Consider the following 17306-nt stretch of genomic DNA (forward strand, 5'->3'; position numbering starts at 1 on the left):
CTGAGTCCAGCGCTGTCCGGACTCCCGCCTTCGTGCCGACTGTTCTCAGGAGATGGTTGGCCTTCCTGCTCTTGTCGGCAGAGTGGGGCTGATGAGACAGTGGGAAGAGAGCCGGCTTCACGTGATGCTCTGTTCCTCCCAGGTTCTGATACCCATCCCGGGCGGCACGCTTGCAGCTTTGGTCATTGAACAGGCCGGAGCCGAGGAGCATGTGAATTGGAAGGCCCAGCACCACGCCTGCCCATCTGCCCGAGCTCCTGACCCCACGCTGCCGCAGTGGCGTGCCCCAGTTCAGACCGTCCAGGTGAGCCCGCACGGATGTCTGTGTTTTTTCGTTCCTCCAAGTTACCGATAGGTGACCCACAGTAGTCGTTCAGTTGGTGAGACTCTTAGGTAGTTCTCCTTGGGAAAGGTGCTTTTATTTCCTCAAAGGACTAGTGCTTGCTTTTTAAAAAATAAGTTTCTTTCATTTCTGTTTTTTATTGAAAAAGAAATTTGATCCACATACAGAATTAGATGCTCCATAAGGATAAATTTGAATGGTTTAATACGAGGTGCTGGAGAAGGTCCTTTCAGTGGAGCATAGTTTGGAGGTACGCCTGACTAGTTGGTTCTCCTGTGCCAGGCTGGGTACTAGATACGCGAGGGAGTCATCATTTTTCTCATGAGAGTGAGCAATTCAAAGAACGTGTTTTTCTGCTTGAGACTCGAGTAGTCCTTGAGCTTTGGCTGGCATGGTTGAGTTGAGAGCTGGTGAGTGGGGAGGAAAAATGGTGGTTACAACTGTAGCCATCAGCGGTCATGGGGTTCCTGTTTGTTCCAATTTCTCCTGGCCTGGCTGCACCGCCCGTGTCAGTCCTCTGTTAGGGATGGTTATGTAGCTAGCACTCAGCACTCACCGAGTACGAGTCGTCTCATTAATGGCACAACCACCTTTGGTACTTTTTTTGTCCCTGTTTTACAAAGAGTAGGAGACCTGCGAAGTCACAGTGATTGTCCGTGGGTTTCTAGCTAGTAGGTGATGGAAGAACCCAGGCCTGGCACATTCCAGAGCCCTGAGCTGCCGCTTCCCCACTTTGCTTAGGTTTAGGTGTCTTGCATACACTGTTCCAGTCCTGTCACTGTCCTTCCTTTTCTCCCTCACTTCTCCTCACTTTTAAAAAGATTACTTTGTACAGGCACTGTCCAATAATGCAAGCCACAAATATAATTTAAAATTTTACAGTAGCCACATTAAAAAATAAAAAGCAGATGAAATTAATGTTCACAATAGATTTTATTTAGCTCAATATATGTAAAATATTATCCTTTCTGCATATAACCGATCTGAAAGTTATTGAGCTGTTTTACATGCTCATACTAAGTCTTCGCAATCCTGTGTATATTTTGCACTTAACAGCATATCTCAGTTTGAACTGGCGTCTTTTCACGTGTCTGGTGGCCACACGTGGCTTGTGGCCTTCATTTTGAAGAGTGTGGGTGTGAACAGACAAGCATGCTTACCTGACTCACTGTGGTCACTCCTTTACTGCCCAGATTTGTGTGTGATCAGAGTGTCTTGGGAGAGTTAGTGTCTCCTGTGTTTGAGCAGGTGTTAGGACCACATGGTCGCCTTTTGAAGGAAATTGCACCAAGCTCCATGTCTGTGGTTACCTGACGGGTGTTTGTTGAAGAGATGCACATGGTGAGGGCGTCTGACCTCCTCGGGCCGCTGCTGCCTCTCAGCTCTGTTTTCAGAGAGAAGCGTGGACTCTGCTCTGTCCGAATGATTCACAGTGTCTCCATGGTTTACACTTCCTTCGCAGGATTGGCAGCTGATCCAGAGAAGCTTCTGTGTGGCTAGCATCCATAATGAGCAAAGAGGGCATTTTAAGAGGAAGAGAGACCTAGCTGCTCATTGCTCTATGTTCCTTCTTGTCCCCACAGTGATGCACCATGCCAATAGTTGATAAGTTGAAGGAAGCCCTGAAACCTGGCCGCAAGGACTCGGCTGACGATGGAGAGCTGGGGAAGCTTCTGGCTTCTTCTGCCAAGAAGGTCCTTTTACAGAAGATCGAGTTCGAGCCAGCCAGCAAGAGTTTCTCCTATCAGCTGGAGTCACTAAAGAGCAAATATGTGTTGCTGAACCCCAAAACAGAGGGAGCCAGTCGCCACAGGAGTGGAGATGAACCACAGGCCAGGAGACAGGGTACAGACACGGGGTTTGCTGGCAGACAGGCCCTCACTGTGTCTTGACCCAGCAGATGGACGAAACGTTGACTGATTAGTAGGAACAAGAATAGAATGTAGTCAGAGTGGTGAATTTTATGTGGGGTTGTATATTAATCGAGCTTAGATATAGAAGTAATGATACAGGGTTGGTCGGAAAGAGCTCTGTGTCCTTAGAGGTTTCTTGGAACCTGTGGATGTTTAATAGGATCAGATGCAGGATTGGAAACAAGAAAGAGAAATGGGGTGGGCTTCAGAGTGCCTGGTTCCTCCAGCTGTTCATTCTCCAAGTCTTGTCCTCTCATCCATAGAGGCTCTTGGAATTCTAGACCTAAGCTGTCTGGGAGGTCTGTGAGATGACTGGGTTTTCTCCTGGGCTTCTAGGAATTTCCAGCAAATGGGAACACCAGTGACCTTTGATGCCATGTTCTGAGTAACTGCCCACTCTAATTTACGTGCAGCCGTTTCTTTTTGTGGTCCAAGAGTGCAGAGACTTAAGGTGTCCTTCTCTCTCCCCCTGTCCCTTCCGCAGGCGGCGAGCATGGGTCTGAGGGCTGCGGTGATGGTGTCCCCGCCCCGCAGAAAGTGCTCTTCCCCATGGAGCGGCTGTCTCTGAAGTGGGAGCGAGTGTACCGCGTTGGCGCGGGCCTCCACAACCTCGGCAACACCTGCTTCCTCAACTCGACCGTGCAGTGTCTGACCTACACGCCGCCCCTGGCCAACTACCTGCTCTCCAGGGAGCACGCTCGGAGCTGTGAGTGCGAGTCGGCGGCGCGGGGAGGGCTGTGCACCGCCGAGACAGACCGGTCTCCTCGGTAGACGGAGCCACGTGCGCGTGGGGCTGGCATTCTCGGTCTGGGCCAAATCTGGGAGTGAAGTCTGTGACATGTAATAACTGATAAAACCTAAATTTGAATTGTACCTGCTGCAGGGCAGGCTGTGAAGACAAGTCGCTCAGGTGGAGTATTGTGTCCAAACTTTTCTAGAAATAATTACCGAAACAGAAAAAAACGTTTTCAAAAGATACCTCTAAAATATGTATATTAAATTATATGTCTGTTATTATACCAATGTTTTATGTACATTATAAAACATGCCCCAAAGTAGAAATTTAAAGTGGGTAAAATAAAGATGAAATACAGTATAAGTTAACCAAACTGAAGAAATTAGAAAGTCCTAGTAGACTTTAAGCTATTAAAGAAATCAGCTCAGTGGTTAAAGAGCTTTCTATGAAGAAAATACCAGGCTGAGATGATTTACGGGTGAGTTTTGTGAAACTTAAGAAAGAGGTCATTCTAACTCTCTTCCAGAGAATAGGAAGAAAACTTCCCAGCTCATTCTCTGAGGTTTTTATAACTCAGATAATGAAATTAAACAAGCACAATATGAGAAAGTAAAATTTCAATCTCATCTTATTCATGAACATAGGTGTAACTTTGTAGACAAAATACTAGCCAATTCAGTTGTCTTTTAAACACTGTGAGCAGCTTGTGTTCATCCTAGCGATGCAAGGGTGTTCTCATGCCGGAAGATCCCTAGGTGTAATCGTGGAGGGAGCACAGCGCAGGTCCCTAGAGCACTGCTCTTTGGGCCGGCCTGCTGCCTTTGCAGCTTGGCTTTGCTACAGAATAGCCTTGAGTCCTTGAGAATGGTGCCTCACCTCTTAAAAGCTTCCTCTTCCTCATCTGCAAGGTAATAATAATCGTCTCCCTCCTGGTGGTGGTGTGAAGGTTAAGTGAATTGTATAATTGCTTACCATGGGCCTTGGCACACAGTAAGTGCTGTATAAGCGACTGCTGATTTTGCTACCTTAATTGCTATTACCATATTAACAGATTAAAAGAGAAAGGTCACCTGAAAATAGATGGAAAAAAAATTTTTGGTAAACTCTTAGCAAAGTAGCAGTAGAAGGGAGTTTCCTTATCTTGGCAAAGGGCGTCTACCAAAAACTACAAAAAAGCACTGTGAAAAGGAAAATATTGGAAGCCTACCTTTTAAAATAAGGAGTGAAACGAGGATGGCCGCTATCACCACTTCTGTTTTTAGGGTGTGTTGGTCCCAACCAGAGCTGTGACATAGGAGAAAAAAGAGGGACTAACACTATTATTTGAAAATGATATTCTTGCGTAGAAAAGCAAAAGAATCTATAGAAAAATTAGAAATTAGGCAACATGACTAGATATAACATTAATATACAAAAGTTAGTTAAATTTCTCTACACCAATCAAGGAGTTATTTAAAAATTGATATTGTAAAAAAATGTATAATAGCAAGAGTGATAACGTATCTAGATCTAGATTTACCAAGATGTACGTGGAAAATGTTTACGGAAGGACATTACATGATAACCTATGTACGTGGGGACGTTGCCTTCACAGAGGGGAGCTTCAATATTGGAAAAATGTTGGTTCTCCCCACATTGATATAGATATTAGTTTAGTTCCAGCTGATTGTAAAATTTATGTGGAGAAGCAAAGCAAAGGATCAAAAATAGCCAGGACACTTCTGAGGAAGGATGTGAGAAGAGAGATGCTCTGCCAACTGTGAAGTCTTCTCGTAAAGTTAGAGAAATTGAGATGTCGTGGTTTGGGTCAGGGAGAGATGACTGGTGCAGCAGAGCAGAGCGCCCAGACACAGACCTGCATAGCTTCAGAAATGTCGTGTTGCATGCTGCTTTTTCACATATACGTGTGTCTCCCATTTTAAATAAATGGAACTTTAAAAACTTGGGTTTACGTATGGAAAAGATGCAGTAGGACTCCTGTTTCGCAGCATACACACACACACACACACACACAAATGGATTAAAAACTTAGTATCAAAAGTCAAACCAATACTGTTACCACAAATGTGGGCAGACCTCTCTCTGACCTCGGAATGGGAGATTTCTTAAGACTCAGAAAGCGCTAACCATAAAAGAAAAAACCAGATAAATTCAGCTGCATTAAAATTAAGAACTTTTGTTCATGAGAAAACACCTAAAGAAAATTAAAAGACAAACGTGGAACCACAAACTGGGAGATGAAACCTGGGACACACAAACAACAAAGGATTGGTGCCCAGAATATGTAAAGATGGGCAAATCAGCAAAGAGAAGACAGTAACCTATAGAGAGAAACATGACGGACAGGCATCTTACAGAAGAGTAAGCTCAGGTCAAGAAGTACAAGAAGAGAAGTTCAGCCTTTCTAGTAATCTAGAAGTCAGGCACTTGCCATCAAAACCACAGCAAGCTACTGTTCACACCTCTTATCGACGGTGCGGAAGTCTGACGGCACTGCATGTCAGGATGAAGATCGGTGAGGTTCTTCGTGTACTCCTGGTCTGAATTGGCATAACTCCTTTGGAAAACAGTCTGGCGTTTGCTTCCAAGTAATCTATTACCCAGCAATTCTACTCCTGCAGAAAAACTCTGATACATGGATACCAGGAAACCTGTATAAAAATGACCACAGCAAAAAATTGTAAGCAACCCAAGTGCCCATCAACAGAATTGCTACATGAGTCGTGGTGTAGTCGCGTGGTGCGATATGAAACAGAGGTGCAGAGAATGCGTTGCAGCCCTGTGGGTGAAGCAGAGTAACAATGTCGAGTGAGGAAAGGTCCCGGAAGACTGTGTCCAGCATGAATTCCTGTTTATAAAGTTGAAAAGCAAAAACAAGACAGTTTAGTACTTACGTGTATGTATATCTGTTAAAACTTAGAAGGAAAAAAACAAAAGAATGATTTTGAAAAATTGGTAAACAATTAAAAATGAGGAAATCAGGATAGAAGCAGAGGCGGGGGGCTGGGAGTATGGGAGGAGCAATGTTGTGATAAAATTTTGGGTTGTGTGATGTGTTCAGGCATATTTTATCCTTGGTGCAGTCAAGTGGATTCCGACTGCTAGCGACCCCGTGGGCAGCACAGTGGAGCCCACCTGGTCTTTCTGCTCTAGCCTCTCTCCTGCCAGGGATCTATCAGGCAGTACTCCACTGCTAGTCATAGGGTTTTTTTTCTTTTAAAGATTTTATTTTTCCTTTTACTCCCCAAAGCCCCCTGGTACACAGTTGTATATTTTTAGTTGTGGGTCCTTCTAGTTGTGGCATGCAGGACGCTGCCCCAGCATGGCTTGGTGAGCGGTGCCACGTCCGCACCCAGGATCCGAACCGGTGAAACCCTGGGCTGCCGAAGTGGAGCGCACAAACTTGGCCACTCGGCCACGGGGCTGGGCCTCAATCATAGGGTTTTCCTGGCCTGTGTTTTTGAGTGGGTGACCAGGTCCTTCTTCCTAGTCTGGAGGCTCCGCTGAAACCTGTCCGCCATGGGGGACCCTGCTGGTGTTTGAGACACCAGTGGCAGAGCTTTCAGCATCACAGCAACACACAGCCACCACAGTGTGACAACTGGCAGGCGAGTGGTGTGGCTCCCTGACTGGGAAATGAACCTGGGCCAGAGCAGTGAGAGCATCGAATCTTAACACTAGACCATCAGTGCTGGCTTCAGGGATGTTAGTTATATTATAGTAAAAGAGTGAATGGAAGATGGCCATGCTATGGAAACTAGTATTTTTAAATGTCTTGTCGTTGTAATGGCTTCCTAGCAGCAAAAGTTAGTATAATTAAGGCCCAGTGCACACTTCTTTTTTTTTTTTTTTCCTGAGGAAGATTAGCCCTGAGCTAACTGCTGTCAATCCTCCTCTTTTTGCTGAGGAAGAGTGGCCCTGAGCTAACATCCATGCCCATCTTCCTCTACTTTATATGTGGGACGCCTACCACAGCATGGCTTGCCAAGTGGTGCCATGTCCGCACCTGGGATCCAAACTGGCTAACCCCGGGCCTCCGAAGCAGAATGTGCGCACTTAACTGCTGCATCACCAGACCGGCCCCCAGTGCACACTTTTAAGATGAAGTTGATTATGCATCTCTGTTTCTGGTAATGACCTTGGTAATGTTGAGGTTGTGTTCAGTAGACCTTTGGTAAGATTTGACCTTGTCTTGTTTTCGTCTCATAAGATCCTGCTCTCCCCAACCTGTAGGAAGCTCTGCCTTTTTCTTGTTCAGTGTGCTCCTTTGTAGACCTGACTTTGGTTCTTTGTTTTTCTGCAGGAATCTTTGAGCTATTTGTCAACTTTGTTAGAGTTAATTTAGTTAGAAGTAGGTGGCTTCTGTAACTCCTTGTAACCTGGCGTGTGTAAACTGCAGTGTGTCGGGAGCACGTGCGTGAGGGGGGCGTCCAGGATCAGCCCCTCTTTGTGGTGGAATGCCCTCCTCCTGTGAGCAGTGCAGCCGACCTAGAGAGAGTGCTGCTGTCACTCAGTGAAATGTTGTTAAACCTTAATTTCTTAGCTTTTTTAGAGTAAAACGTAGTAAGAGAAGTTTCACTGTTTTTTCCCCTGGACACCACTGGATCCCTGAGTGACGCTAAGCGGGCCGGCTGTCCTCTCCTCCTCCTTGAGTTCGCTGTTGAAGATTCTCCAGGATCCTGAGAAATGTCACTTGATCATGACAGGGGTCTGCCGTAGGTGTAGCACAGAGCACCAGTTCCTGCCACGTGCCTGCACCCCTTCTGCACCAGGATCTAGCTAGAAAATAAACCCTTCATGTAAAATATCCAGGAGGATTAAATCCTGTCCAAAATGGTACGTTCTTCTCCCAAGTTTAAGTAGCAATTTCCCAAAAGTCGTGGACTTGACTTTCACGTTCTGTTTTTCTGAATCAGCTGAAGAATCTTCGTGCTTGTCCACCTGCCACTTAAGTTAACCTTGTATGTTGCCAGGGATTTGGGACCCCTGTTTCTAGTGTTTCTGGCTGAAATGGTTACTTGCCCTGTTTAAGAGTGATCATTTATCAGGCTGGCAGTCTGCAGGTTTCACATAACGATTAGAGGCTTCATTTCCACATCACTTTTATAGTAAATCTTAACCCCAGTTAGATTTTGAAAGTGGGACCTCTTTTTGTTTAACTTTTGTTAAGGCTTGTGTTTAAGTTATCTTAAATAACATTTTAATTTTTACCTAAATTTGAGCCCCTCCACCATTATTGTCATTTTAAAAATAAAAGTAATAAATAAACATGGTTAGAAGAGTCAAGAAAACTCTAAAATGGAAAATAAAAGCCTCCACTTTGAGTAAAGGCAGTCACATGAATGGTCTTGTAATATCCCTCCAAGAAGAATTTTTTATGGAAATACTAGCAGTCTTTAAAAATAAAGCTTTTTTCTATTATGGTAAGTACGTACAACATAAAATTTACCATTTCTGAGTGTACAGTTCAGTGGCATTAGCACATTCACATTGTTGTGCAACCAGCCCCGCCAGCCACCTCCAGAACTCTTTCGTCTCCCAGACTGCAGCTCTGTCCCCATTTAACACCAGCTCCTCAGCCCCTGGCACCCACCCTTCTGCTTTCTGTCTCTGTGACTCCGACAACTCCAGCTGCCTCACGTAAGTGGAATCATACAGTATTTGTCTTTTTGTGACTGGCTTCCTTCATTTAGTGGAATGTCCTCAGGCTTCATCCTTGTTGTAGCAGGTGTAGAATTCTTTTTCTTTTTAAGGCTGAATAATATTCTATGTATATACCATGTTTTTTTATTCATTCATCCGTTGTTAGACACTTGGGTTGCTTCTGTGTTTCAGCTCTTGTGAATAATGCTGTGAATGTGGGTGTATAATTACCTCTTTGAGACTTTTCAGTTCTGTTTAACTTTTTGAGGAGCCTCCGTACTGTTTTGCACAGCGGCTGTAGTATTTCACATTCCCACCGACAGTGCACAGGGTTCCAATTCTGCATATCTTGCCAGCACGTGTTACTTTCTGTTTGTAAACACTAGTATTTTATCTGTGTGATAAACAAGGCTGCATGCTGTTCCGTTATTGATTTTGAGACAGGTCTAAGTAACTGGGTAATGGGAGGTATTGCAGGGGAGAATAATTGGTTTGTGCTGAATTTTGTGTTATGAGCTAGGCGTGTTTGAAAAGGTAGCGTACTGTTTACGAGACAGCAGTATGGTGCAGAATCGAAGACGTGCTTGCCCTTGGTGCAGAGGTTCACCTTTTGGTGCGTGCCTTAGAGAGACTCACGTGCACACAGGGAGACGGGTAGAGAGTCATTCATCGCAGCACTGGTTGTGACAGCAGAAAAGTGGAAGGGTTAATGAGTGTTGGCGGGGATGTGTAAATGAACCGTGGTCTGGTCCCTTGGTGGAATCTTCTCGGGTGAGAGAGAAGCAGCTAGAGCCACGGTTACCAGCGTGGATGACAAGGCAGGTGGTTGAATGATATGCTCTACACTTTACAGTTTATATAAAGTAAGCTTAAACATGCAGCCACAGTGCCATTTGTTGTTTGTGGACACGTGTGTGTTAATACGGTAAGTACATTAATGGGAGCAGTGCTGACCTAATTCAGGATGGTGGTTACCTCTGATGAGGGAGTGTGGAGAGTCGGGTTGAGAGGGGACTTCAGCTATTACACCAATGTTTTACTTAAAAAACACCTAGAGGGGGCCGGCCCTGTCCCTGAGTGATTAAGTTTGCGTGCTCCACTTCTGTGGCCCAGGGTGTCGCCGGTTTGAATCCTGGGTGCGGACGTGGCACTGCTCATCAGGCCATGCTGGGGCAGTGACCCGCATGCCACAGCTGAAAGGACCCACAACTAAAAATACACAACTATGTACCGGGGGCCTTTGGAAAAAGGAAAAATAAAATCTTTTTTAACAAACACACACCTAGAATAGGGTGGAGCTGGGTAGTGGTATAGTCTTTGTACTTCTCTTTGTATTTAAAATGTCTCAACTTTAAATAAAGGTAAAAACGTACCACTGTCTAACCTAATGCTCAGGAAGGAACAGATCGTTGCACACATAGCGGGGGTCGGCAGACTGCAGCCCTTGGCTCAGTCTGGCTGCTCCCAGTTTTTGTAATAAAGTTCCGTTGGGCACATCCTGCCCATTTGATTATGCATTATCTGGCCACCTGGTGCGGCCAGCTGTGCTCTCCAGTGGCCAAGCTATGTAGTCCTACAGTATGTAGGCCTGGACGGCCCCCAGAGCTGGCGGTGCTCACCACGTGGGTCTTCTCAGAAGTTTGCTGAGCGCTGATGGATAGCAGTGAGGGGTTTCCTAGAAGCAGTGGAGCAGAGGTTCCCACGCTTGAGGGGCAAACCAAGGGGGTGTCAGGAAGCCCCAAATGTTCTCTTGACCATGTGATGCAACTTAGAAATTAGAGAAAACACTTCTAAATTTAATTCTGAGAATCAGACTAATTCTTTTTATAAGTGAATAGTTCTAAAAACATGAAAAGGATCTTGCAGGGTCAACAGCATTAGCCCAGGGTGACGAGTGGGCATTAGGACTGAGCTTTGGGTGGGTCGTGCCCGAATGCCCCCGCAGCAGGGAGACATTCCCTCTGTGGTCACTGAGCCGGGTTCAGGGTCTGGATCGCCGCGGCTCGGCCATTCTTTCACACACCAGTTTGCCCTTATCTGCTGTGTTTCTCTCTGTCTTACGTTGGAGTGGGAGTGTCATAAATTCTCTTGGAAGCTCTTGCCTTGAAATCACTGCCTCATCCCTGTCTGTAGGTCACCAAGGAGGCTTCTGCATGCTGTGTGTCATGCAGAATCACATCGTCCAGGCCTTTGCCAACAGTGGCAATGCTATCAAGCCCGTCTCCTTCATCCGAGATCTGAAAAGTAAGAGTTGATGGGTTCCGTATCGAATGCCTGCTGCCCCAGCTCTGCGGTGGGCTCTGGGGAGTTGGTGGGAGGGAGAGGAAGAGTCAGGAATGAAGTCTCAGGAGTCCTAAGACTTCATGTAATAATAATTGGGCACATGTGGTGGTGCAGACTAAAGGAATAGTGGTTTGGAGACCCCTGTGGGCCGGGGTCAGTGGGGAAGGCCTCATGGTGGGGATGCTGGTGACCTCCGGTTTGAAGAAGGGGTGGGTTATGGCCAGGCTGGGGGTTGTGTGTTTTAAGTAGGCAGGTGAGCGTGAAAGAGCCGGGAGGTGGAGAGTGGGTGAGGAGGGTGTGGCAAGGCCTTTTCTGAACCTCAGAAACCAGTGACCACAGATTTCCCTTTGACTTGGCAGGAGAGGAAGGGTCAGTTGTTTTTGAAACCTGTGTGAACTGTAGTGTGATAACCTTACTATCTGTTTGTGTTTGTATTGGCTCCTGGAAAACTATGGATTGGTGGATTTCGCGTTGTTAGTGCTTGGTGTTCTGAGGCGTTTGTGCTCTTCTGTTGAATGAGGAGGGTTTGAGCCTTAGGTCTCATTGAGAAGATCACGGCCGTGAGGAGGCGTAGTGGGTGTGGAAGGCTTGGGCAGAGCACTTGTCCTCACTTGCCACTTTGCGGGGGACCCTGTTTTCCCTGGGCCCGCCAGGAATTGTGATGAGCGAGCAGTGGTGGGTCGTTGGAAGGGAAGGCATGAGCTCTTCCCCCCACTCTGATGCTTCTTTTTTCCCTCTGTAGAGATCGCCCGGCATTTCCGCTTTGGGAACCAAGAGGACGCACACGAGTTTCTCCGGTACACCATCGACGCCATGCAGAAGGCCTGCCTGAGCGGCTGTGCCAAGTACGTGCTTCCCTTCAGCCCCGTTTGCAGTGGAGGCGGCCAGCCCTCTCTCTTCTCCCTGGCTTTCCTCTGTAGATGTGTGCATCTTGGTCCTTGACCTGCTGACGCTCAAATAAGGGATTGCGCCTGCTCCCCGGGACGGGCCTCTCCAGGGCCTTTCTCCGGGCGCAGGGCCGTGTGGCAGGACCAGGCGGTGGCGGTGGAGCCCCGTCCCAGCAACTTGATGAGGGAAAGCACTTTAAAGTCTCTGTGCGGTCCTCCCACAGTCAACATGGACTTTTCCCTTCTTTTTAAAATCACCTTGTTATTTTGATACAGAGGATGGGGTGGTAGCAATTATAATGTCCTGATGAAAGAACTTGAAAGCCTACAGGAAATGTGAGGGCTCGGAAGTTTATAATTTTTGAGATTTTACTCTCCTCAGTTACTGCTTCTTAATTTCAAATTTGAAAGCACAAAGTGCACGTGCCAGATTGATGACGTTATGCTGAGTATTTCTGACAGTAATCCGTTTCTGTCAGGAATATTTTTGTATCATTCGTGGGTTTGTGGGTTCAGATGAAAAAAAATTAGGTGGGAAATACTCCCTGTTTCATGGCTGTTGCCTCGGCTTGGAGGAGAACTGAATCCTCGACTGGAAATGCTCCCCAGTTACAGCTTAGGCAGTAGATGTGGAATGCCCTCCAGGAAGGGCAGTTGAGTTGCAGCCCTGATAATGGGAACCCCTGTGTCAGTGGATGAGGTTCTTAGATGAACCCTGAGAAGAGTTCCCCTGGTTCTTGGGGCGCGTTTCCCGAGCCCTGCTGGGATCTCTGGCGTGGTCACATGTTCCTCCCTCTCCCTGAGGGACGTACACCTCCCTCCTGGCCAGGCACATCCTGGAGCTGCCCTTCCCACGCGCTGCCCTCCCAGTAACTAACGAATGGAAATCTTGGCTGCCGCCGCCTGCGTGCCAGGCCCTGTGTTGGTGCTGGGTACTCCAGGTTAAAGGCGTGGTCCTTGAGTTTGAGGAGCTGAGAGTGTGATCGGGGAAGACGGATGACCAGTCAGTGTCTATGATGTCACGTAGTGAGTGCTGTGGTGAAGGGACACTGTGGTAGCCACTCCCAGGAGAATTCCACTGTGCTCCTCGCCTGCAGGAAGCCTCCTTAGAGGAGCAACCTCGAGGCTCAGATAGGGGAAACGAGGCAAAGAGCGTGGCTGGGCCTGGGCGAGGCCTGCAGAGGTGGGTGGTGAGGCTGTGACCTTCCTGCAGCAGTGGTTCCCAGCCCTGGTGACGGGGTGGGATCACCTGGGAGCTGTTAGGACAGTAACTGACCCTGACCCCATGCCAGGCTGATTAGCCAGATTCCCAGAGGCGGGAGAATTCGGGAGAGATGGGGTGGCACGTGGAATGGGTATGTTTAGGTTTGGGGATGCGTCCAGGTTTGTGGTCTGGGCAGCAGGGTCGGTGGTGGAGAGCCGTCCACGGTGCAGGCCACAGGAGCCGACCAGCATTGCTGGAAGGCGGAGGGCACCAGGTGGGCCGGGCCTGGCGGGCACCGGTGCTGGGGAGAGTCGGACACTTGCACACACTCGTCCGTGAGAAGACCTCTACTGGTCTGTGGCGAAATGAGAAAAAGTAAGAATGGCGTGAGTGGTGAGCTTTCCACGAAGCTAATTACTGCATTGAATTTGCAGGTGGAAGGGCCTTTGTGTTTTTGCCCTTGTTAATGATTTTTGTTTTAACTTGTGAGCGGAGTGTTTATCCTATTTCTGCTTCGTGGACCTTGCTGCTGTTTTCTTTGTGACCTGATACGTGATGGGTATTTGTGGATGTCCCCTGTGCACCTGAGATGGCGTGTTCTCGTGCTCTCGGGGTAGGGTCAGGCAGGTGTCTGTCTGTGGGTGTATCTGTTGATGATGATGTCTGTCTTCCGTGTCTGCGCTTGCTTTTCCTCTCCTTTGTCTCTGTACCGAGAGTGCTGTGTTAGTCTGCGACTACCAGCGAATGTCTGTCTCCTTGCGTCTCCTGTAGCTTTGGTTTATGAATGTGATTAGATATTCATAGCTGTCATCTCTTCATTGAGATTTGTAGTTTTTAGCATTATGAAGTGCCCTTTTTTGTCACATTTGAGGCTTTTTGGCTTGAATTCTATGCCCTCACTCAGCAGTGCAGCCCCTGCTTTCTGCAGGTTTCCACTGGCCTGTTACTCCCTTCTCCCTCACGTGCCTCTGCTGGGCTTTCCAGGCAGCCCTGAGCTGGAGGGTGCTGGACTGCGGAAGCCCCAGGCCAGTACCACTGTCTTGGCCTTTAAGTTATTTGGTCTTTCTGCTTAGAGGACCTCAGGATCGTGTTTTACTCTTTGAAGTCTGACGGTGACCAGGAGGGGCTTGGAGCTGATGGCTGTGGCCAGTCTTCCCAGACACCAGATACCTGACCAGCGACAGTTAGAGGTTGCATCTGCGGCATAGATGGAATCTCAGAACGTGTGGGCAGAAAAACGTTCTTACTAGCGTAGGGGTCGGCCGTCAGCAGTAGGCAGGTGGTGTCTGAACACCCTCACTTTTGGATCAGCTCTGTTCTAAATATCGTGCTTTGAAAATATGCAACAGCCAACTAGGCAGACCTTGTAAGTCAGTGTGTCGTGTCCTTTCTGAAATTTATACGGTTCATTTATCAATTGCCAGGGAGAGTGATCTTTCTTTGTTGGCATTTCTCACTGATTGGAAAGTGACTGTCTCTGCGGAAACGTGTACGGATGTTAGTTTTGTTTGTGTGGAAGGCCCTTTTTATGAATTTCTGGAAGTGTTTCTTGTGTCCTGGTTTTATACGTTGTTGGATTGTTATGTTCTCCTTTTTTGGGGTCTCCGGTTATTGGCTGCCTCCATTTTGACTCCCTTCTCTCAGACAGCTCTCTCTCTGCCTTAGTGTCCCCTCTGGTGCTTTCCCACACTGTCTGCACGTTTTTTGTTTGTTTGTTTGTTTTTGAGGAAGATCAGCCCTGAGCTAACATCTGCTGCCAATCCTCCTCTTTTTGCTGAGGAAGCCTGGCCCTGAGCTAACACCCATGCCCATCTTCCTCTACTTTATACGCGGGATGCCTGCCACAGCATGGCTTGCCAAGTGGTACCATGTCCGCACCTGGGATCCCAACCGGAGAACCCCGGTGAACCCCAGGCCACCGAAGCGGAACGTGCGCACCCAACTGCTGCGCCACCTGGCCAGCCCCAAGTCCCCACGTTTTTATTTGACCCCTTCTCCCTTGGGCACCTTGTGATTCAGTCTTCGTTTCTGAGGTGATTCTGTGTTTTTCTTCCATCTCTTTTTCAATTAACTTTCTCTTTTTTCGGTGTTTTTTACTTTTAGTTTTAAAATTTCTGATTCAGGGTAGTTTCTTATGTCCCCAGACGCTAGTTTGAGGATCTTTGATTCAGGTCGCAGTTTTGTGTTGCTCTTTTCTTCTGCTCTGTGCTTGTTTTCTGGGGGCTCATTGCCACCAGACAGGGTGTTTTGATTCTTGTTTACCGTTTTCTACGTGAAACACCTTTGCATGGGTTTCGGCTGCTTTGCTTGGTCTCAGAGAGTTGGGCTGTGCGCATTTTGAATCCGGGCGCCCCCTCGGTCGGCACGGTCACGCTCACTTGCTTTGATGGACGGCTTTCCCCGTGGAGGAGGGGGTCGGACAGCCTTCTGTGTTTTTTCCAGGACCCTAAGTATCCCCTTCTCTGGCTGCCACCACCCTGTCTCCGAAGGAGCCTGCCTGCCTGCCTTTGCCTTTGCCCGAGCGTCACTGCCCTTGGGGACCGCCTCCCCAGCCATGTTCAGTACCGGGTCTGGCTTCCGCGTCTCTTGGGGATTCCAGATGACCCTGGGCTGCCTCTGTTCCCCTGTCTCTACCTCCCTCGGCGTTTTCTGGACGCCCCTGCCCTCCCCCGGGGCTCGGGTGGGAGCGTTTACAGTAGCTTGCTGGGATCTGGCTCTGTTTCCTACTTTGGGTGATTTGAAGTTTGAGCTTTCTCTGCTTTGGGCTGTGCTGAGAGTGGGTTCTTTTTTTTTTTTTTTTTTTCTCTTTCCTATATCTTTTTTTTTTTTTATTGAGTTATTGATAGGTTACAATCTTGTGAAATTTCAGTTGTACATTAATGTTTGTCAGTCATGTTGTAGGTGCACCACTTCACCCTTTGTGCCCGCCCCCCACCCCACCTTTCCCCTGGTATCCACTAAACTGTTCTTAGTCCATAATTTTAAATTCCTCATATGAGTGGAGTCATACACAGATTATCTTTCTCTCGCTGGCTTATTTCACTTAACATAATTCTGAGAGTGGGTTCTTTGTGGCTGCCTTCGCTCCTGTTCTCACAGGCTTCTGGGTGACTTGGGGGCCATCTAGCCTTCAGCAGCTGCCATCACCGGTGGCTACTCAGAAGTTTTTGGTTTGCTCTGAGCTTATGTCCTTGCTAGTTTTGGGGCTTAAAATGTCCCTTCTTCTGATGAATGGTGGTGATAGTAGATGATGGCAGTTGATTTTTCATTTCTTAACTTTGCAGAATAAAACTTCGGTGACCCCATGTTGGTCTCCCAAATACTTGGGCGTTATTCTCCTCGATGAGGTCCAGATCTGGGCAGTGCTGCCGGAAATGGTAGCATAGACTGGGTGAGCTGCTGAGACAGGGTGCTGTCAGGTGTCTGCAGGGGCGGACAGGCCGTGCATGGACGGCATCGTCCAGGTGGCCTCACGTGGCGAGAAGGGCACCAGGAAGCAGCAGCACCACTTCGCGCCTGGCGGATGAGTCTGCCGCATCTGGAGTGTGCGAGGAGGAGCAGGAGAGCGCACCTGGGCGCAGAGGGAGGCTTGTTCCAGGAGGGAGTGGACACGCCGTCCAGAGCTGTAGTGCTCCAGTAAAAAGACTAAATGTCCACTGGGTTTGTGTCCCTGAGGTCGTCAGTGACTCTGAGGAGGACGGTTTCAGAGGAGTGAGAGCCACATTCAGTGGGTTGCACGTGGAAACCAGGAGCAGAGGCTCGATACAGGGTGTTGTTTCCAGAATCTTCGTTTCGTGAACAGCTGCGGTGTGCGGGCGCTGTGCTGAGTGCTTTCCGCAGCTTGGCTTGGCCGCCCTGTGGGCAGGCGAGTGTTAGCAGCCGAGACCCGGGCTGGCCCCAGGTCCCAGTTGGTAGACGGGGTGGGGATTTGAGTGCAGACCTGCCTGCCCCTGAAGCCCACACCCGTGACAGTTGCTGTCCCGCTGAGCAGATGCAGAGGTGGGGGTTTGTCCCTGCTTGCCCCTTCCCCCCCCCGCCTTTCCACCAAATGAGAGGCTCATACATGTGACAGCTGGTCGGGAAGGAGTGGGGACCGTGCAGGACTGAGGCGGGTGAGCTGGAGAGGTGGGGGGTGGCTCCAGGAGGACGGGGCACTTCTGTCACTGAGACTGGGAGGCAGACAGGTGCATTTCTCGGGCCTCTTATTCTCTGTGAAGTGAGGGGTGGGGTCACCTGCTGAGAGGAGTGGGAAGGAGTCAGGAGGGCCTGAGGCAGCTGTTGGAGGGGAGGAGGCCCG

At 48.4% G+C, this 17306-nt stretch overlaps 1 protein-coding gene across 8 annotated transcripts in view; it reads left to right on the forward strand.

Moving 5' to 3' along the window:
* Positions 1-17306, forward strand: part of USP36 (ubiquitin specific peptidase 36) — a 40748-nt gene that overhangs the window by 2625 nt on the left and 20817 nt on the right. For 3 of the 8 annotated variants that reach the window (XM_023651901.2, XM_023651900.2, XM_023651902.2), the window contains exons 2-6: positions 143-304; positions 1927-2188; positions 2741-2962; positions 10769-10879; positions 11661-11763. In XM_023651901.2, the coding sequence (XP_023507669.1) occupies positions 1936-2188; positions 2741-2962; positions 10769-10879; positions 11661-11763 (689 nt within the window). In that variant the 5' untranslated portion in view covers positions 143-304; positions 1927-1935. Of the gene's footprint in view, positions 1-142; positions 305-1926; positions 2189-2740; positions 3167-10768; positions 10880-11660; positions 11764-17306 lie in introns of all 8 variants that reach the window. The other 5 variants (XM_070225873.1, XM_070225870.1, XM_070225871.1 and 2 more) reach the window with 2 other exon arrangements.

This window comes from Equus caballus, chromosome 11, assembly GCF_041296265.1.
Source record: "Equus caballus isolate H_3958 breed thoroughbred chromosome 11, TB-T2T, whole genome shotgun sequence".
Lineage (NCBI taxonomy): Eukaryota > Metazoa > Chordata > Mammalia > Perissodactyla > Equidae > Equus > Equus caballus.